We start from the raw sequence: 22,884 nt of genomic DNA, 5'->3' as shown, positions 1-22,884 counted from the left end.
TAATAGAACAAACCATTGCTATAAGAACTAAGTTAGCATTAATTAAACGTTTTTGTCTTTGGATAAAGAAAATAAAAGGTAAAAACAAAGCAGTGAAGTCACTAGCCGAGGAAACGGAAACAAGAATTTGCTATCTTAAGATTATAATATTTAAACAAAAATATCTCCTGTACTTTTATCTAATAACACATTACTTTCACAGTTGTAATATTAACAGAGGGACTAAAAAAAATTGTCAGTTCCCATCTACCCGCTGCAAGTACTAGACATAATAATAGTAATATAAACAAAACTATCCAACGTGCTTTTATTTCACTATCAATATTTTTTTTTTGCACTTGGACCTTGGACTATCAACAGAAAGCATAAAATATAAAATACCCTCCCTGGCAGTAACGAGTCAACTACCTTGTAAGCACTGGACATGTAGTAATATAAACAAAAACGATCTTATGTGCTTTCATCTCATTACTCTTATTTTTTAAACGTGAAATATTAACGAAGATCCTAAATAAGAATCAGGTTCCACCCCTCTGTGTGTTTTCCTTGACCGAACCCCAGACAGGACAGGTAGTAATGTAAACAAAAATGGAGCTTCTGTGTCGAGGCTTCAAACTTGTGTAGATATTTGGATCAGTTAAGCGCGTCTGTGATATTTCTCGGAGTATGGCTTCCGTCAAGGTGGCAGTTCGTGTCCGGCCCTTCAATCAAAGGTAATATATGACCTTTGTGTATAAGGGATCAGGGTTAAATGAGGGTAAACAGAGTGACAGGTCTGGTGTTTCCTCCCCTCTTGTCTTGGAATTATGGGTTATTTTTGTGTGTGTTGCCTGTGTAAATTGCTGTTGGCTTTTTCATGCTGGTTAAAGTAAAATAGGTTAGGTGAACTTCAACTATCGTGTGTGTGTGTGTGTGTGTGTGTGTTCTACCAGATGACTAATTGAGTGTAAATTTACTACCTGGTAACTAATTGTTTGAGTGTACATGATGACCATCTGAGTGTACTATACTATTCTACTATCTGGCAACTAATTGTTTAAGTGTACCTGGTGAATGTCTGAGTGTACCTTATGATTTATTGCTTGAGTGCACCAGGTGACTAATTGATTGTACTACCTGATGACTAATAGTTACTCCCCACCACACCCTTCCTCACCCTAACTCACTCCTGCTGTTCTAAACGTTGTTTGACTTAGTAATTTTTTGGTTAGCTGCATCCCATGAATTACTAGATATGGTTCTGTATAACAGAGCACATTGCTTCCCCTTGTAAGGGAGTGTGTGTTAGGGAGAGAAGCAAATGTGTTAGGAGGAAAAGCAATTTGAGACTAACCAGAGGGTTGTCATTTCCCTGCAACTTTCAAAGACATTCTATTTGTCATATTTCAGTCTCTTGGTCATGTAACAGTGAGACATTTCAGAATTAAACTTGACCAAACATTTAACCTAATTGTGAGGATGGTTTCATGCCCTCCCAGTGGACCCTCATCATGTAACAGTGAGGATTGTTTCAGAATTAAATCTAACCAAACATTTAATGACCCTGACTGCAAGGATTGCTTCACATCCATCCCAATGAAACTGAGTGAAGCTAAAAATTAGTCCATTACTTTTTTGCCATGCTCATCAAATTAGCTGTTATTATGCAGTCTCAGCCTTAATAAAGAGACCCTCTAAAACTAACCAAATGTTATGACTCATGGCTGGAGAATATGTCAAATAAACAAACAAATGATACACAAGAGAAGTTGGCAGACTTTTTCTTTGAAAACATGAGCATCTGTTTTCTGGACAGGATAGGATGGGATTTCGTATTGGTATGTGTTGAATTATTCTTCGGAAAAGCTTGTAAAAAATGTATTTTTAATGAATGTGGTTAATTAATCAGTGGTGGTAAAGAAGATTTAAAGGTTATTAAATTGGTACTTGTTCCAGTTTGTTAACTGTGCATGCATGATCCAGCCCACTTGCTGACTGTGTCAGCTGTGAACTTTCAGCATGCACAACAATAAAGATGTTTGCTTTGTATCATTAAATGCCAACAGTGGACTGTTGGGGAGACCAGAGACCCTACTAGGAAGTTTGTGTAGAAGGAACTCACAATTATGCTTTGAGGTTAATTGACAGGAGAACATCCATATTAGGAAGTTCTTTCTATTTATTTAAATTTGATATGTAATATGCTCACATCTGGTCTGATAAGGAAAACCAGTCATGCATCACAAGACACAGCTTTTCAAACTTGCACTGTGAGCATATGATCTCATCCTGATTAATCTGTTAGTATGAATGCCAGCCATAAACTAGCCCCAAAACTTTTTTTATTACCCTTATCTACCACCTTGCAGCCCTGCCGTGCCACAAATTGACTAGCATCATAGCCACCCTTTGGGTTCTCTCTGCACTCTTCCATGTCGAACCATGTTATATACCAAATAATGAAGTAAATGAGAATTTAACAGCCTACTACTAGTCTCGGCTCTCAGATAGCTTTAGTAAAGAATGTACATTTGGTGTGGGGAGAGTGTGTGTTTTTGTGCTGTAGATCAACTACATATGTAAAGGAAATTATGAGTATTTATTATTTCCAAATGCTGGCATAAGTGTGTGCTTATGTATATGCATTGTATTTTCAGAGAAGTGGACTTGAGTTCTCATTGTATTGTTGAAGTTGAAGATAAGAAAACAAAACTCATTAACAGTAAGGTAAGTATAACTTATTCAGAAGATAGTTTTTGCTAATAACCCATCACAAGCAGTAGATACCAGTATACATCTCATTTGTTCAATCAAGTGTGATAGATCGCCAACTGACAGAAGTCTACAACTAGACAAGTACATGAAAGCATTTGAAATTTTCAGCACAGTATAACCTTCATTTGATAAAAGTATTAGTGTCACTCATGTGGGTATTGATTTTATTGCTGCACACTGTATAGTCTTAAAAATTCTTTTCATCATAAATTGCATTTTGCTTTCATTGGAGAGCACTATTAATATGTATTGCTAAATCATTTCAATTTCATGGAAGCAGTAAAATGTATAATGACTACATCAGAAAGTCTGAAGCTTATCTAACACCATAGTGTGAGGTTTTGGCAATAGTTCAACAGCCAGCTTCTCAGTAAGGAGGGAGTAATGGTGAGGTAGATATGAATGATGAATTGATACAAAATAAAAAGAAATTACAACCAAATGATTATTATAAATAATAATACAGTTCACCCTCATACAGATACATTCCTGAGGCTGCCTACACAACACAATTCTATTGGGTTGAATTACTCGTCCCTGGGACATTGCTCCTCATGATCTTGTTGCTGCCTTTCAGATTAGTCTTGGAGATGGAGCGGAGGCGAGGGAACGTGTTAAAGAGTTCACATTTGATTATTCCTACTGGTCTCATACGGAGTCAGACAACCACTTTGCTCCTCAGGTGTGTAAGCTTCACTAGAGATCTGAGAACATGTTTGAATTGTTAAGTTATGTTTATTGTTCTGCTTTATTTGTTTATTTGTTTATTATTTTTTTATTTATTTTATTTTTTTCTTCTTCTTTTTTTGTGTCTAAATAAACCACTATGTAAATACAGTAATCTTCTGTTGCAATAAAATATCAAATCTAAAGCAGATCCACCACTCATGTAAATTGCAAATATACATCATAGAATGTTATATATTAATTTTGCATAAGTGTATAGTGATGCAAAACCTGTCAAGGAATTTAGGCTCAATGTTTGTCTTTACTTATATACAGTACCTTATACATACATCTTCACTAAGTTTGAACCCTTTTTATTTACTTTCCAAGGTTAAGATATACGATGACTTGGGAACAGATGTTGTTTCCAATGCCCTCCAGGGATACAATGCCTGTGTGTTCGCCTATGGCCAGACCGGGAGTGGCAAAACTTTCACCATGATGGGCTCCCAGGTGAGATATAGGAACTTTTCCTCCTTTTTTATGATATTATTTATTTCATTACTTTACGCTGTGAAGCACTGACATAGAAAATCAACATGTCAGCTCACTTGTTCATGGCTAGGTATTTATTTTGTTGATACAAGTGCACTGGAACCCTAATTTTTGTATATATGAGATCGTGGTTTTCATTGAGTGAATCAAGAAAACTTTTGGTCCTGAGCATTTCAGATAAGAGATTATTGACATGTATTTATTTTATGCTTTATTAGCACTTAGTATGAAATTGGGAAAATCCAAATTTGTTTGCAGTATGAAATTAGGAAAATCCAAATTTGTTTGCCTTTTTTTTATTACAGTCCAATCCAGGACTTATTCCTAGGATATGTGAAGCTCTGTTTTCAAGCATGGCAGAAGGAAGGGAGGCTGGAACTACATACAAGTGAGTACTATAAACTACATATCCTTAGTAGAAAGGAAAGTTTGTGATATTTATTCATCATTGATGTAAGTGTACTTACTATTATTACAGAAACCTATGAGTTATATGTAACAAACAAATCCTTGATGTACTCTTATTCATATTGTGTATATGTTCATGCATACATATTTTATGCTTCAATATAACTCAACAGAGTGGAAGTAAGCTATTTGGAGATCTATAATGAGCGAGTGAAAGACTTGCTGAGACCCGGTGCCCAGAATACCCACTCCCTCCGTGTGAGGGAACACCCCAAGCTGGGCCCATATGTGCAGGACCTCTCTGTCCACTTAGTCCAGCAGTACCCAGACATTGAGGTTAGTGGACTTCTTTATTTGTTTTTGCACTTTCTATTTGCAATTTAATGCAACGAATTAATAAGCCTATATATAACCAGTCTGTGTGTGAAACTAATGTTGTCTATAAGGTCAGGGAAATAGAGCAACGATTGAAATAAATATGAATTAGGTCCACCGAATCATATCATATATATTAATTCACATACTGCACAGAATCAGTTTAATAGAAATTAATGAGTCCCTTGAGAGACAACAGATACATTATCCAGGTGAGGGCAGTTATTTTGACAAGCAAGTTATTGCATGGATGGTAGTAGATTGTATGTATGTTTTGGGGAAATAGCTTAGGAGATAATATTGCTATGGCCAACCAGAACCCAAATAATAGTGATCTGTGTAAGGTAAAATAAGTATATATATCACAAGATGCATTTAATGGGCTACAAAGTATCCTGCTTTCAAAGTTGGCCCACTGTCAGACAGTGTCTTGCCTATCCCTGATCTAGGTGCTGTGTGTGTGTGTTTAATAAAAACAAATATATTTCTTATTTTGAAAAGTATTACAGCTTAGTTGTTATTTATACCATGGAAAGTTATATTGGTCTTACTTAAAACCTTTACTGTGACGTATGATCCTTATTTTAGTAACTAGTCAAAGAAGGATTGTGAGCAGTGGTGAGAAGAATTATAACATTAAGAAACTTTTGGGCTTGTGTTAACTGTTCAGAATAGATCTTGATGTGTAGTTAAATTCGGTCTTTTTATTTCTGAAAATTTTTCATGCAGGAACTAATGAGGAAAGGAAACTCTCATCGTACAACAGCCAGCACCCACATGAACGACACCAGCTCAAGAAGTCATGCCATCTTTACTGTCACCTTCATTCAGGCCAAACTTATGTCTGATGTTCCTCTTGAAACTCGTTCCAAGATTCATCTTGTTGACCTTGCAGGCAGGTATGGCATATCATCATACATTGTAAATGTACAATTCCAACAGGGACAGGAACAGTATTGTGTACAGGAAACTGCACGCAGTATTTGTACTGACAAAAGAATAGAAAAGTCTCTTCATTGTATGGTCTTTTTAATGGGTATGTTAAAGCCATATAAGGCTTATAATGATGGCTATCATATACATGGAAATTTATAAAGAATTTAGGAGAATTTAATGAAAATTTTACCAAACATTACTCAGTTATTTTCTCTTTGTGATTGTAAATGTTACTCTGTAGTTTACACAAAATATAGAATGTTATTGATAATAATCAGGAATCCATTGTATGATTCATTCACTTTTAGTTATGACATTACATAGAATATGATGAGAGGATATGCCATCACTGTACTCAGCATTGTGGATTTTCAGTGAAAGAGCAGATGCAACGGGGGCAACAGGTCAGAGGCTGAAGGAAGGTGCCCACATCAATAAGTCCCTGGTGACTCTGGGATCTGTCATCAGTGCCCTCGCAGAACAGGCCGCCAAATCCATCTCAGGAAAGAATGTCTTCATCCCATACAGAGACTCAGTCCTTACTTGGTTATTAAAAGATTCTCTCGGTGGGAACTCCAAAACAATCATGATAGCAAGTAAGCTTTTGACATTCCCAGATTAAGCTGTCATCATATTAATTATAATGACTAAATCTTCAATATCAGTGACATTTTTGTCATGGCTAGCACAGAGTACGTTGATAACTGTTTTATGAAATACATTTTTAATTTTTTTTTCATGGGTCTTTTACATATGATGTAGATAATAGTTCAAGATGATACTAAATCCTTTCATATTCTGAGACTGCAGAACACATCTATTATACTGAACATGATTACTATTGATATAACTCTTGATGTCATTGTATCTTATATTGATTTCCTTATTCAAGCTATATCTCCTGCTGATGTGAATTATGGGGAGACACTGAGCACATTGAGGTATGCCAACCGAGCAAAGAACATCATCAACAAGCCCACTATTAATGAGGATCCCAACGTGAAGCTCATCAGAGAACTCAGGGAAGAAATTTTAAATCTTAAGCTCCAGCTCCAGGAAACCACTGTTGTTGGCTTGGGGGTGAGTTAGATTGTTGCCAAATTGTCTTTTTTATCTATAAAGAATGTTTACTAGTAAAAAGATAAAAGGAAATGTATAATATATATGTTGTGCAGAAAGTGATACTGTGAATTTTATGTTTAAATATATATATATGAAAGGATATCAACATTGTTCTCAGGCCATCAATGAAAAGGGAAGTATAATGGAGACCCTAAGCCAAAAGCAAGCCAAAGAAAAGGAATTAACTGACCAGTGGACTGAAAGGTGGAGTGAGACACATACTATCCTTCAAGAACAGAAGACCCTGGGCCTCCGGAAAGCTGGTGTGTAAAAGTATCCTTCATTGATATTTTAAATTTTTGTTTTCATGGACCACTATATATTAATTTTTTCTTTCATTTTGACTATGTGTATTTTCCTGCATAAAAGTATTTCTTTATTTTAACTGTGTTGCAGGTCAGGGTGTGGTGTTAGACTCAGAACGGCCACACCTTGTCTTGATTGATGACAACGTGCTGACGACTGGTGTGACACTTTACCATCTCAATGACGGCCGCACCACCATCGGTTCCCTCTCCTCTCAGGATATCAGGCTGGAGGTATGAGTGTGTGTGTAGGCTCAGCAACAGATTCATTGAGTTACACCATGTTCTGAGTGGAGGGGGTGGAAGGACAGAACTGACTAAGGATTGGGGAGTTATATATAAAAAAGAATCAAGGTAGATATTTATGAACTGCAGTGTATGTTTTTATTGGAATTTCTCATCTCTTATGTGTATTAGGTTCATATTGCTTTTTTAAAATTACTAACTAATGAATAGTAGATTCTCAACAACATTAGCTTTGAAGATAAATACAACAAATCAGCTTGAAAAGATGGAACATTACTAGCTTGACTCAATCTTGTAAAAATACAGTTAGGTAAGATTATCATTAGAAAATTATAGGTTTGGTTTTTGGTGATCACTAATTGAAATTTTTTATATTGGGTGTAGGAAAGGTATATATGAAATGTAGGCTGGACCATTCCTAGGCAATTTTTCACAAGCAGACCATCCCCTCTATTTTTTTCATATTAGTCACAATTAAATAATCATAAAATATTAGAAAATAGACTAATTATATTATTATTATAATTATTATTATTATTTTTATTATTATTATTTTTATATTATTATTATTATTATTATTATTATTATTATTATTATTATTATTATTATTATTATAATTATGTGCTATGTCTGATTCATCAAGTGTTTAATCTAGTAAGTTTAATTGTCTGTTATATCTCTGTAGGGAGGTGAAGTCTTGGAGGAGCATTGCACAATAGAGCTGCAGGATGGCATAGCAACACTGGAATCAAAACCTGATGCACAGTGTTGGGTCAATTCTCAACTTGTTGATAAACCAAGTCGACTGACTCAAGGTTGGTATCAAAATACTCCCTCATTACCATCATCCTAATATGTTCTCATCGTAAACATAGTAGATTGCTTGATATTATTGTCTGTGTACTGATATTATGATATTCTTAAGTATTGTTATTATCGCTGTTAATACTTATGTTTCAACATTTCTTTGTTTCCTCCTTATAGTTTGAATTTAACCTCATTATAATGATTTGTAGTTTCAAATTATTCTATACTTACCAGCTTGTCTCCAGCTCTCCTTTTCTAAGCATCAAGTTTCTATTGTATCTTTGCTGTGTGATGAATGCGTCTGGTTTATTGCACATGTACATCAATTTAATTCAGCTATGCTTTGATGCAGGTTGTGTGGTTGTGCTTGGTGGAAGTCACATGTTCCGGTACAATGACCCACAAGAAGCAGCAAGACTGAGGAAGGAAGGAAACAGGAGTCACCTCAACCTATCCCGGCTGTCTTTCTTGTCCAGATCAGCCACCGACCTTGTTAGATCATGTGATAATTTATCAGGGTGAGTCATACTATATTATCATGCTATACCATATTATCTTGACCATATTTGTTTTTACCCTTATGTTTGTGTTACCTGCTGTGGAATATTTATGTCTTTGTTCAGGCTTTATTTTTTAATTAATTAATTTATTTTATTTATTTATTTATTAATTAATTAATTTATTTATTTATTTTATTTATTTATTTATTTATTATTATTATTATTTTTTTTTTTTTTTTTTTCAGAATGGATAGTGATTTAGAAAGGACTAACTTAGACAGCAGCAATTTCTCACGCATTGCAAAGGTTAGTGACGTGTTGCTGTGTAGTATTCTTATAGGTTTTATGTGCATTAACTATTATAGTGAAGTATTTATGTATGACTTATTCTTTGGCAGTGTATTTATTCAGTGACAGTTGCCTCAGAAGTTACCCAAGTACTCAAATGTTCTGTAGGTTGAATATTAGTTTACTTACTTATTCCATATTTGTTTGTTCATTTGAAAGCAGATGTCCAAAGTAGCAGAAACTACAGATTTATGTGAAATATCAACACAAACCAGCCTTCATACACACAGTCAACCCACATCACCATTTGGCAGCCACAATGGAGACTTTGATGCCAATCCTGCACTCAGAAAGTCAAGGTGAGAACCTGTTTCAAAATGTGCTCAGTAGCAAGAGGTAGACATTAGAGAAGAGAGAACAGGATAAGAAATGTAAAAATGCTGTCTGTTGCTCATATTCAGTTACCCTACATACTGGTATTATAAGTTGACCAGTAGTGAAACTTAATTAATGCCATTTTAGTCCTTATGAAGAGTAATAAAATCCTTGAATTGCTAAGTCTAATGTAAAAATCCTGTCCTTTGCTTGTTTTTATATAAGTTGACCATTATTGAAACTTAATTAGTGCCTTTTAGTCCTTTTGAAATGTAACAAAATACTTGAATTCCTAAATCATTGTAAAACTTTGTAGAAAACATAAGAAAATAATGGAGTTATGAATGAGTGTCTCACCCAGCTTGTTTAGTTCAGCTTCTTGTGAACAGTCATCATCACTTTATATAATGCCCTTATTTTCTCTTGCAAGGTTAGACATTAATGTGTTTGGAGCATTAGAGTAGACGTATTATAACGTGTACAGGGAGGTCCTGATGATATGAGTGGTTAGGTTCCATTTGAATTGCTCATATAGTGAATTCTCCTATGTATAGTGAAACATGTAACTAATAGCAAAAATGGGTTAAGTTCAGTGACCCTTATCAAGCTAAAACGTACAATACTTATGCTAAAACGTGCATTACATATGCTAAAATGTATAATTCCAAATGTAACAAACATGTCTATATTATAGAACTATCTATAAAGCAGCCTGAAAAAGAAAACGGCATACAAAGAACATGATTTCATATTAATTAAACATAAAACATGCATAACACTCACCAGTGTGTAATTAATGGTGGGAGAATGGATGGTAGGTACAGGACTGGGTAAGGGTGCACCATTCTCTTCCAGTGCTCATAAACTTGTCCCTGCACATTTGAATCATTATACATCACCATGCAGCCAGGTTGTGTTAGTGGAAGTGTGCAGGAAGGCATGCATTTTAAACTGTAATTTTACTTGCTTCAGACTGAACCTTGTATCATCAGATTTTACTGGTATAAAATACGTAGTCCATAATTTACTCATTTTGTATCATTGGTTTCTCATATCTCAGATGCTTGTGTAACAGGACCTCCCTGTATTACATTTTCTAATTAAGCCCAATAATTCTTTGACAGTTTGACACTTCCATTGGACGGGAAAAAAGCAGATGTAGGTGTAGAAACAACTTCCATCAACTCCACTCCTGCATCAGACACATTTTACACAGCTACATCCGTCCTCTCTCCAGACCCACATGATCTCACCTCACCCTTGTCACCTCTACCTCTTGATGTGCCTCGCTCAGGAAATGTGAAGAATACTGGAGACTCAAACACTGGTGCTTGTGGTGCCTTGGTTGATCAACAAAATGAACCAATTTCTGAAGTGCCTAATAATGATGCAAGAAAAATTCATCCCTCTCATTCTAAGTGTAATGAAATTAATGTAAGTGCTGTGCAGCCTAGATCTTTAGCAAATGAAATTGATACCTGTGTTCAGAATGCTTTAGGAACAAATGACAAAAGTACGAGCCACTTGGATCAAAATGACATTAAAAGTAAGATCATTCAAGTCCAGCAAGAGGTTCTCGGTGCTCTGCTCTTATCTCCCATTCCATCTCTTGATGATTCCACCCACCCACAAGACTGTCATGCCACAGAAGGGAAGACAGCCTCAACTCCTATTGAGGCTGAAAGTAACCATGATTTAAGGAAAAACGACTCCCAAAGTGTTAGATCTCGACTTCTTAATAAGAATATTAAGACTGTCTCCAGATCTTCCTCACCAGGGGCAGATGTTAGTGAGTCTTCTCCAGAAGTTAAGAAGGTACTGTCATTTTGTGATACTGAGAGCTCACATTCATACCCAAGTAATATAGATAATGGAGTCTCCAGATCACTTAATAATAATATGCTTCTTGATAATGGAAACACCAAAGAAAATACTCAAGATTTTGCAGATGTCCACATTGGTTCCCAGTATAACTCAGGAGATAATGATTTACAGAAAAATGTTACAGAAGCCTCCTCTGAATGGTATCCTGGACTCAGTATTAAGGAGAAGAGTGAACTGATACCACCAGAGGCTGATATTGAGAAAGCAGCAGAAGTGTTACTTAGACTTCGAGAGAAGAGTGATGAGGGCAATACCAGTATCAATGAGCAGGTATGTTTGTAGCTGACAATTTAACCCAAGTGTAATTCCTAGGATTATAACAGATATGAATGAAATAATCATCATCATTATCATCATCATCATCATTTAGACTAGCATGTTCCAAATCTGCATGCAGCAGTCTTTGTCAGTTTTGTCAGGCTGATATAATGTGATAGGTAAACCAGAAGGGCTTTGAGATGTTTGTAATGTAGAATAAGTAAGTTCAGATAAGTTAACAAGAGAACACATGCTCTGAATCAAGCTCTCTGATTATTTAGTTTTATTTAAGATTACTCCATCCATCTTTCAGATCCGTGAGCTTGAAGAACTGAAACAGCATTATGGTAACTTGGAAGACCAATTGATTGATAAACAATCTTCAGAGAGACAAGACTCTGCATACAATGGTTCTGAAGGTGATCAAGCACAGAATATTGAAAGACCTTCTGACCTTCCTCTTCCTCTTGACTCATCCCTTTTCCAGGAAGACAGGTAAGAATGAAAATGAAGTTGCAATTGTGACTCACAGAGATGAATTTTCTTATCAGAAGGAACAAGGACTTGTAAATAGATAACTTTGTTTTTTGGTGATGCTGATGATGATATATTTTTACAGGTTAGCTCTCCTAATAGAGCGAGAAGTGCAGAGACGAGTGCTGGAGGAAGTTGTGGCAAGAGAAAGTGCAGCCATAAGCTCAAAGTCTCAATACAGAAAAACATATCGGTCCATGAGTGCATCAATGGATCATTGGACTTCGTAAGTTTTTTATAAACCAGGGAGACTGACCAAGTGAGGAAAAAACAGTTATAGTGGCCAGGCAGAGGCATCCATGCATATGGTTTGCTCTCACAATCACATCTATAAGCATATCCTCACATCATAACCTCTGAGCCTTAAAGTAGAAAGATTAATCTTTGTTGGAAAAAAAAAAAAAACAATCATTGAGGAATCTGGATTACTTTTAGTTCAAAGCTTGCCAGATAAATGGTCCAGTACCTGTGTTTGCTTGTTCATATTTTGTGATTTTTTAAATTTAAATAGCATAGAAGTGTTTTGGGTGTATGATGTGTATGTTGGTAATGAATGAAATAAGAAATATTGTTAAATGTGTTATTGCCATAGGATATATTAACAAGAAAACATATTACTATAATATATATATATATATATATATATATATATATATATATATATATATATATATATATATATATATATATATATATATATATAATTGTGCATTACAGGGGAATAAGAGTGTTGACTCCATCAGAAGTGAGACCATATACTTCAATGAGTGTGAGTTTTGTTCTTGTTTTATAAGTTCATATAAATTTTATGTGTAGTGATAAATGAATGTGAAACTAATAACTTTAGGTGGAGGATATGTCATTGGTAAACACTTCAGTAATGCTTTGCCATTTTCCTTTTAAATTTAATGTTTTAATGACAACGTATAACACTTTCACCACCACTCCTGATTCCAGCATTGATATGTTATCAGCACTGTACTGCTCAAGGAACATACATTTAGCAATCTTAATAACCACTCAACAGTGACAATTCTTATACTTTATAAACATGTGACTGCACATTTAAACAACAATCATTCTTCTACTACAGTAGAATGTTGATATAATGCAAATCAATTTAAAATTGTCTGTTTAAAATGACACCTAAAAGAAAGACCAAAAATCTGTGTAAAACAAATAATTTGAATTTCAAGCTAATTGAAATTAGTGCATACTTTTCTTCCCATAAGAACCTTTCCATGAAAGCAATATTTCAATCTAGTGTAAAATTAATTCAAAGCAAAATCTCTTGGACCCTAATCCACATTAAATCAACATTCTACTGTTTGAACATATGACTGCACATTTATCCAACTTGCAACTTTATCACCTTTCATCCCCTTCACAGCATCCTGAACTTCCTCCTCACAATGAACAATTAATTTAGCTCTCCTAACATGAGCATTCCTTCTCCATTCCTGTTGTAATAATCTTACTCTCTATCTTATTTAACATATCTTTTCTTGTTTTTTATAAATTTTCAGGCAGGATATGAAATGGAGGGAGAAATTGGGAATCATCTGTACCAGAGTGCAACATCTGCTGATGACTTACTACTTACTCCCGGGCCTCTACAGTCTCCTTTAAGTAAATATTTGATCATTTCTTCTTTTCAGTGTTCATATCTATTTTCATCGACTTAATTCCCTTCTCTAGAATGACCGTAGTAAAGTCTCTCTCTCTCTCTCTCTCTCTCTCTCTCTCTCTCTCTCTCTCTCTCTCTCTCTCTCTCTCTCTCTCTCTCTCTCTCTCTCTCTCTCTCTCTCTGCTTTGATTTTCCTGCATTTTGATACTTTGAGGTTTTATAGCATTTTCATAAGATGAACCTTAATCTATGTATGCATACATATAGATATATACAAAAACAAAGAAGTTTTTGTGAATAATCTTTAAAGAAAAATTGCCTACAGGTTTGTGTATTAGTCACTTGTATTAAAAAGTAATAGATTATTTTAAAGAAAACATTGTTTTCAAAGAGAAATCAAATGAAAATTTAGAATCTTGATCTTTAATCATTTTCTTATTGTTTATGGTAATACACAATAAAGTTTTAGCAGATTGTGATGATTAAGTTTGATGTTTTATCTTTACAGCTGATTATGACATGTCGTGTGGGATTTGTGTGTGCATACCTGGGTATGAGATGAGAGGTGCTGGTTCAGGAGCTCACTGGGAATATGAGGTAAGCTGCTTCACACTTAAAAGAATTGTAGAGATTTAAAGAATCAGTGAGCAAATGTGCTAAAGAGTAGTCCACTGAAAAGCTGTGTCTTCTATGGCAAAAGTAATATATACAAGATGTACAAAAGAATGAAGCATTTCAAATAAAATATTTTATAGTTTGGCCAAAGACTAGACAAAGTGCATATTTTTAGTAAAAATCATATGGATGATACTGCAATTTAAGAGGAGATACAGCTGGAAAATATGTAATAGTGGTAACTAATGAGGATACTTGGCTGTAATTTACTGTATTTTTTTTTTATTACTGCACACACTTCATGGTTAGGAAGTATTTATCATGGCTATACAACTTACTGTTTTCATTTGTATTTTCACATTATTATGCAATTTTTACATCATTGTCTGTCCTTGGTTACATACAAGCTATCTTTTCCTTGACAGGTGAAGATTGCTGCTGGCAGTGACTCCTGGATTGTGTTCAGAAGATACAGAAGATTTAGGGAGCTTCATATGTATATGTGTCATAAGTATGGCCAACTGGTAAGTTATTATAGGCCTTTTTGTTTCCATTGTGTTTGTGTGTGCTTTAGTTATTATTATTTCCTTTATTTTTTTATTTATCAAAATATTTCTACACTCATTCTCTGAAATACATTTTTTTTCATAACTCAGCATGTTTTTTTTTTTTTTTTTTTTTTTTTTTTTTTTTTCTTATCCTGACAAGAGTGGTCTCTTTAAATCTGTCTTTTGACATTCTTTGACAGCTTCCTTAAGTTTTTAGGTTCTTAAAAGTCAGCAAGTTTTGGCTGATAGTAAGATATATGAAGAATGTTACTGTAATTATTATTATTATTATTATTATTATTATTATTATTTTTTTTTTTTTTTTTTTTTTTTTTTTTTTTTTTTTTTTTTGTCAATTGATAATCTACCAATTGATAATCATCCTGGAAATTTCTCTGGGTTTACTATTGACCTAGAGGTGGCAGTTAGTGGAAGTGTGGGTGGTAGTGTTTCCTTGGTGACAGTGAAGCTGCTGTGGCACAGACTGGCAGAGAGGTAGAAGGAATACCAATCTTGCATGTTAGTATTGTTATAATTTAGGCAAGCTGAATGAAGACAAATGTTGCTGAAGGTCAGTATGAGTGAATACTTATCTAGTATTTCAAATTTTAAGGGAATTATCAAAGATTGATTCAAGAAGGGTGATAGGAATCAGTTAATTCATACAAAACTCCATTTTTTGTGTCTTTGATATTTAAATTTTCATTTTGCATTGTATTTGTGTAGAATTGTTGAATGGACATGTATTGCTGGCATGTGTGTGGTTTGATTTGACATGTTTGTATAGACCTGACTTCAAAATGAAGAAGATACAACCCAGAACAATAATTCATATGAATATATTTCAAAGACCATTCATTGTTTGATTCATTACTTCTCATCAGGTTGAAGACCTCTACTTCCCTCCACGACGTCTCTTTGGGAACTTTACTGAAAGAGTTGTGGCTGAACGACGTGGGCAGTTAGAGGTAAAACTGCTGAACTATATATGTTGTTAATCATCAGACCATTTAATTTTTGTATGAACTTTACTGCTGCTCTTTTATCATGTCCTTTCTGAAATAACAAACAACACATGAAAATTTTTGGATCCTTACCTTATCCCATTTCAGACAAAATCTTAATTGTAGCCTTAAAACAACTCATCCCTCTGCCCATCCATCACTCTGTCCTCCCTCTTCCCTGGTGCTTATTTCTTGTACCCCATCCTCCTCCTACCCTTTCAAAGCTTTTCTTCCTGTCCCTGTTCTAGAAATCAGTCTTGTAATGAACTGTAATATGTGGTGTGTTCCAGGTGTACTTGCAGCAGCTCATCGTGCTCTGTAGTGATTTGGAAGGGTCTCCTCTCTGTGGGGTGCCTCCTTCAAGAGCAGCACTGGCTGCATTCTCGCCATTCTTTCAGCGTGGTGTCTTTGAGACGTCAAGATACTCAACTAGTTAGTATATTGAATAATTTACCAGGTTTATTGTCTGGTATATTAATTCATCCAATTTGGGGCTTTAAAAATGAAAATGGTTGTTGAGAACAAGTTCAGAGAGAAAATTATACTCCATCAGCTGTATTATTGGACATTGCTTCCAACATAAAAACCTCTTCAAAGACGTAAGGTTAGTATTAGACATAATATAAACTGTATAATATCAAATTTATGTAGCATTTTATTTATAGATAGTTTTGTACATGTAAAAAAGAATATATAGATTTTTATAGTGTGACATCAGTATGCATAATTTAAGTAATAGTATTTTGCAGTACTGTATTAAAATGACAATAATTACACTCAGACAAAAAGCATTCCTTGTATGGTTAATGCTCTGAGATAGTCGATGCATTTTACTTGAATCTCAGACTAAGAATGTTTAACTGTGAAGTTATGTACGTACATTTTACTTTTTTTTTTTTTTTTTTTTTTTTTTTTTTTTTTCAATTTCTTTTCTTTTTGAGTGTTGTATAGCAGTTAGGAAATCATGCACTCCATAATCTGTCTTCATTTTCATCATCTTTGCAATGTGAAGATTTGTGTCCGTCGCTTTCACAATGTCATTGTAATTCTTCCTCTCTCGCTGTGTGTCCATCATGTTGTTGTAGAAGCTTACTCACCCCTCTCTCCGTACCTTGACTTCCATGTTGGTGAGGGGTGCATATCTGGAGTTAAGTGGCAGGTGAAGATCATGAGTGACAGATGGCATAGAATAATAAACAGAACCTTCAGAAATGCTTAGTGTGGCATGCATGGTTATTCAAGCTCATACAGTATTGTTCCACTAAATAATCTCTTATCAATAGTCTCCAAAAAGGGTAGATAATACAAGGCATCTACATGCACACATTCACCAAAGGACAACAACTAAGTAATCCCACAAGTAAGGCATTCAAGGTTTCTATAGCTTTACTGAGGTATTCACAGAGCTCTACCTCATCCACTGAGCTGCTGTTTTCATGTATTGATATGCTTTCACTGTGGCCATTAGCAGAGTATTGTACCTGTCAGTCACTTAACATTCATTGGTCTCTTGAGTATCCTGTGTCAGATGAATGCTGTTGCAGGATAAAGCAATGTTAAAGCTGAGTGTCAGGCCCTTGGTCCATGTAGGCTGGCTAGAGGTAGTTAATGTTGGGGAAACTTATTGGTGCAAAATTGGAATTCTTAAGAAATATCATGCTGTAGTCTTTACTTATCACTTATGGAACATTACTAGAAAACAACACTACAATCTCCGTCATCTCTTCTAAGCTGACTTTTGAATGGATCTGTTATTTGTTTGTGGATTTGTAAACTTCCCTTGACCAAAGGTTGTGTTCAGTGTGACTATGATATCACCCTTCATGACATTTTGAAGTACCAAGACATGATGAAGACGATATCAAAGTGTTCAGTGATGAACTGATTCTCCATGCTTATGGCTTGTCCCATCCTCACACACACACACACACACACACACACACACACACACACACACACACACACACACACACACACACACACACACACACACACACACACACACACACACACACACACACACACACACACACACACACACACACACACACACACACACACACACACACACACACACACACACACACACACACACACACACACACACACACACACACACACACACACACACACACACACACACACACACACACACACACACACACACACACACACACACACACACACACACACACACACACACACACACACACACACACACACACACACACACACACACACACACACACACACACACACACACACACACACACACACACACACACACACACACACACACACACACACACACACACACACACACACACACACACACACACACACACACACACACACACACACACACACACACACACACACACACACACACACACACACACACACACACACACACACACACACACACACACACACACACACACACACACACACACACACACACACACACACACACACACACACACACACACACACACACACACACACACACACACACACACACACACACACACACACACACACACACACACACACACACACACACACACACACACACACACACACACACACACACACACACACACACACACACACACACACACACACACACACACACACACACACACACACACACACACACACACACACACACACACACACACACACACACACACACACACACACACACACACACACACACACACACACACACACACACACACACACACACACACACACACACACACACACACACACACACACACACACACACACACACACACACACACACACACACACACACACACACACACACACACACACACACACACACACACACACACACACACACACACACACACACACACACACACACACACACACACACACACACACACACACACACACACACACACACACACACACACACACACACACACACACACACACACACACACACACACACACACACACACACACACACACACACACACACACACACACACACACACACACACACACACACACACACACACACACACACACACACACACACACACACACACACACACACACACACACACACACACACACACACACACACACACACACACACACACACACACACACACACACACACACACACACTCTCTCTCTCTCTCTCTCTCTCTCTCTCTCTCTCTCTCTCTCTCTCTCTCTCTCCTGTACACACACACAGAGACACACACACACAGAGACACTTGTCTCATTCAGCACCTAGGTCATATTATACTATAGAAGAGAAGGTTAGTAATTTAAGTAATAGATTGCACACTGTGTATAAGCAGAAAAGTTTGAGGCCTTCCCATTTATTTTACTTACTGGCTCACTCTAAAGCTTTCTGTTAAAGTGATCCTGGGCTGTTTTGGCTCTTTATGCTATAGCCATCCATTCTTTACCCAGCAGAGAGCATGTAGGGACTTGTATCAAGGAATTGTGACCCCCCCCCCCTATTGGCTGTGTGTGTGTGTGTGTGTGTGTGTGTGTGTGTGTGTGTGTGTGTGTGTGGAAGCTTACTACAAGAGATCAGAATGAGTACCAGTTACCATAGTCACTACAGTAATAGTAATGAATAATGATAATTTTGTTTAATGATCTCACCCATTAGTCCAGCAGGGTGTGATGTAGACCACTCCTGATTTCTTGTAGCAGGTAAACACACACACACACACACACACACACACACACACACACACACACACACACACACACACACAGATACGATTGTTGTTTTCTATCCATCACACATGTGCAGGAGGACCAGAGTGCTGGCCTTCCACTCTTGCTAGCCTGCAGCTTTAAAGCTCTTTGGCTTACATCCTGTGCCTGCTCTTTGCTAGGTGAACAGGAGTTACAGGGATGGAGGAGGAAAACTCAGATTGTCTCTGTTGTCCAGGGATGTGAATCTAGGACCCACTGGTTTGTGAGCTGAGTGAACTAACCACTGCAGCACGGGATCACAGCAGTAAAGATAACTATGGTGAAAATAATAATAATGATCATTATGGTCACATTAAATTTATCAGTAAAAATAAACTAAACCCAAAGTTATTCATCCCCTCAAAATGCTCCTAATTAACTACCAGCTGGTTTCACACACCTTCAATGAATTGCAGAATCATAGAAATTTTGGTTTGAGCATAGGAAAATTTTTTTAACAAAAACTTATTAGGCAAATGTGATCATTGGTAGCCTTAAAGTGAATTGAATACTATTAACCTTCCAGCATTTTTCATCCACATATACCCTTCCTTAATAAAATCAGAAAGACCCCTAGCAAAGAGTATTTGTGTCTTGCATGATGTATGTGCTCTCAGAGGAGTGTCCTTAATCTTTTGTCATGGCACAATCTACTCTTGTGATGTAATAATACTCAATGAAGTCGAAGTGTAGTATTATGCATATCAATAACGTAAGATACTTTTTCAAAGGTTGGAGAGGAACGTGGTGATCATTGCAGTACTGGCTTAGTCCCTTCTTTGTTTATCTGAAAAACTAGAGGAGCATGAGTAAATTCAATTAATAAATCAGTGATATAATGCAAATAAATGCTCAGGGCCTGAAACTTTTTTGTTGGCCACCTTATATATATCTAACTATCTATTTATTCATCTACATCTATCTGTGTGTGTGTGTGTGTGTGTGTGTGTGTAATATATATATATATATATATATATATATATATATATATATATATATATATATATATATATATATATATATATATATATATATATATATATATATATATATATATATATATATTACACACACACAAGGTATAGTCAAAAAGTATCCAACCCTGAAATTGTTAGCACAAAGTAATAATGCTTGAGCAAAATCCACAAGGGTATTAGGTGGCTGCATCCTTACTGAGCATGCACAGAAATTTTCATGTCTGTAGGTGGTGATAGTCACCCGCAGTGACATGTTGAGTCTTGATTCAAGATGACCAAGCACATTGATACTGTATTAAATTCTGCCAAAAACTTGGTGATACACAACCCCAAGCTATCAGGAAAATTCAGAAGGTCTTTGGAGATGATGCTATTAGAAAAACACAAATAAAGGAGTGGTGTAACTGGTTCAAAGATGGCTGCACTTCAATGGACAGTGAGCCACGTTGCGGCAGACCATCAACTAGCAGAAATGCCAAAATGATTGCAAAGGTTCGAGAAAAAGTCTATGAAGACCATGTAGCTATTGAGGAGATTGTTGCTGAAGATGGAATCAGTCATGGGTCAGTTTAGTCAATTATAATAGAAGATTTATTCATGAGGAAGATGTCAGCCAAATTTGTACCAGAGTTGCTGTCTGACCACCGGAAAGAAAACAGAAAGGAAATCTCCCACGACATGCTGGAGTGTGCTAGCCAAGATCAGAACTTTATGAACATTATCATCACTAGCAATGAGACATGGGCTATGACCCTGAAACAAAACTGCAGCCATCCCAATGGAAGCATTCATCCTTGCCAAGACCAAAGAAAGCAAGACAGGTGTGCAGCAATGTTAAACTAATGATGACTTTTTTTATACCACACCATGAATTTCCACCACAAGGTCAGACAGTTAACAAAGAATATTACCTGGGGGTTCATCACTGCCTTTGTGAAGCTGTGTGGCAAAAACAACCCGACCTATGGGCAGCAAAGAACCAGCAACTCCATCATAACAACACACCACTTGTTTGTCAGGCTTCCTACTCCCCATACTTGGCTCTGTGTGACTTTTGGCTATTCCCAAAGCTCAAAAATACACTCAAAGGGAGAAGATTTTAGTGAACAGAGGACATTAAGCATAATTTGATGGCACATCTCTACAGCATCCCTAAAAGTGACTTCCAGAAATGTTTACAGCAGTGGTAGGAATGCTGGCAGAAGTGTGTAGACTCCAAAGGCGAACACTTTGAAGGGGACTAAATAAAAATTGAGTTTTTTAGTATTATTTGTTTTTTGGCTAAAAGGTCAGATACTTTATGACTACACCTTGTGTGTGTGTGTGTGTGTGTGTGTAATAATAATAATAATAATAATAATAATAATATACGGTTTATTCTTTAGGCAGTCAACAAACTGAAAATGTACATTGGGGGTGTGTGTGTATATATATATATATATATATATATATATATATATATATATATATATATATATATATATATATATATATATATATATATATATATATATATATACACACACACACACACACACACACACACACACACACACACACACAGACACACTTCCCATTTTTAATGAATGGGTCATTGGCTGTGTATTTCAAAGTTGATGCAATTTTTTTAATGTATAATCCATATCACAAGTTCTAAATATCATTTATTATAACAAAATGGTTGCCTTTACATTAGTACTGTTGTTTTTATTCACAGATCTCAAAAAAAAACAAAACAAAAAAACTCAGAACCATAGAATGTACTTCTCATTTACATACTTTATTACATCACAGGTATTATTAATCAGTTTGGTATTTTTTTTTTTTTTCCCCATTATCAGATTCTCATGATGGATGTAATAATTATGAACTACAATGCTATTAAGTATATTCTATTTTTGACCTTGATGAAGTGTTGTATATTCTACTTTGGATTTTGATGGAGTATGCAGAAGATGGTGACAAGTTTGTACAAACTACGTAATTATATGGTTCTGTATTTTGGCTGAATGGTAAAGGCAGTTGCAGAAGATTGTGGTTTTTCTTAATGTTACACCTGGCACTTACCTGGGGCAGTGTTACATAAAATGCTTTGGAGGGAAATATAGACTGCACAACTTATAGTACTGGTGCACGGGCACAGCGACATAAATCCACTGGCCACATGAGTTCCATTTGTTACCATAAAACTTTTACTGATAGCTTGTTATAGTAATTATTTTCGAATCTACATTTTTCAGTTAAAGTTATTGACCATTTTGCACTAAACGATGAGGAGTTTATTCCCAGATTTGCCTTCATTACTGTAAAAAAAAATAAAATAAATAAAATAATAAAAAAATAA

At 35.9% G+C, this 22,884-nt stretch overlaps 1 protein-coding gene and 1 long non-coding RNA gene across 3 annotated transcripts in view; one reads left to right on the top strand and one right to left on the bottom strand.

The window, feature by feature from the left end:
* The first annotated feature begins 380 nt into the window (after positions 1–380).
* On the top strand, positions 381–16,849 carry LOC135102061 (kinesin-like protein Klp98A). Of its 2 annotated transcripts, none has more exons than XM_064006732.1 (24): positions 381–713; positions 2,637–2,706; positions 3,332–3,436; positions 3,811–3,933; positions 4,281–4,363; positions 4,557–4,719; positions 5,488–5,657; positions 6,070–6,290; positions 6,587–6,774; positions 6,935–7,079; positions 7,213–7,355; positions 8,053–8,182; positions 8,527–8,692; positions 8,920–8,980; positions 9,182–9,321; positions 10,462–11,491; positions 11,793–11,974; positions 12,099–12,239; positions 12,731–12,782; positions 13,540–13,642; positions 14,149–14,237; positions 14,681–14,779; positions 15,688–15,771; positions 16,098–16,849. In XM_064006732.1, exons 1-24 carry the CDS (start codon positions 667–669, stop codon positions 16,242–16,244), a joined length of 3,882 nt encoding a protein of 1,293 aa, XP_063862802.1. In that variant the 5' UTR covers positions 381–666; the 3' UTR covers positions 16,245–16,849. The 2 variants fall into 2 exon arrangements, with proteins under 2 accessions (XP_063862802.1, XP_063862803.1); XM_064006733.1 differs by having other exon boundaries at positions 384–713; positions 9,185–9,321.
* LOC135102066 (uncharacterized) overlaps positions 16,689–22,884 on the bottom strand; it is a 10,686-nt gene continuing 4,490 nt past the window's right edge. Inside the window, exon 3 of the long non-coding RNA XR_010269510.1 lies at positions 16,689–16,949. This is a non-coding gene — a long non-coding RNA (uncharacterized LOC135102066). The remainder of the gene's footprint in view (positions 16,950–22,884) is intronic.

The sequence above is a fragment of the Scylla paramamosain genome, chromosome 7, assembly GCF_035594125.1.
Source record: "Scylla paramamosain isolate STU-SP2022 chromosome 7, ASM3559412v1, whole genome shotgun sequence".
In the NCBI taxonomy this organism is placed as follows: domain Eukaryota; kingdom Metazoa; phylum Arthropoda; class Malacostraca; order Decapoda; family Portunidae; genus Scylla; species Scylla paramamosain.
The sequence above is the reverse complement of the archived record's forward strand: the minus strand, read 5'-3'. Positions and strand labels throughout refer to the sequence as shown.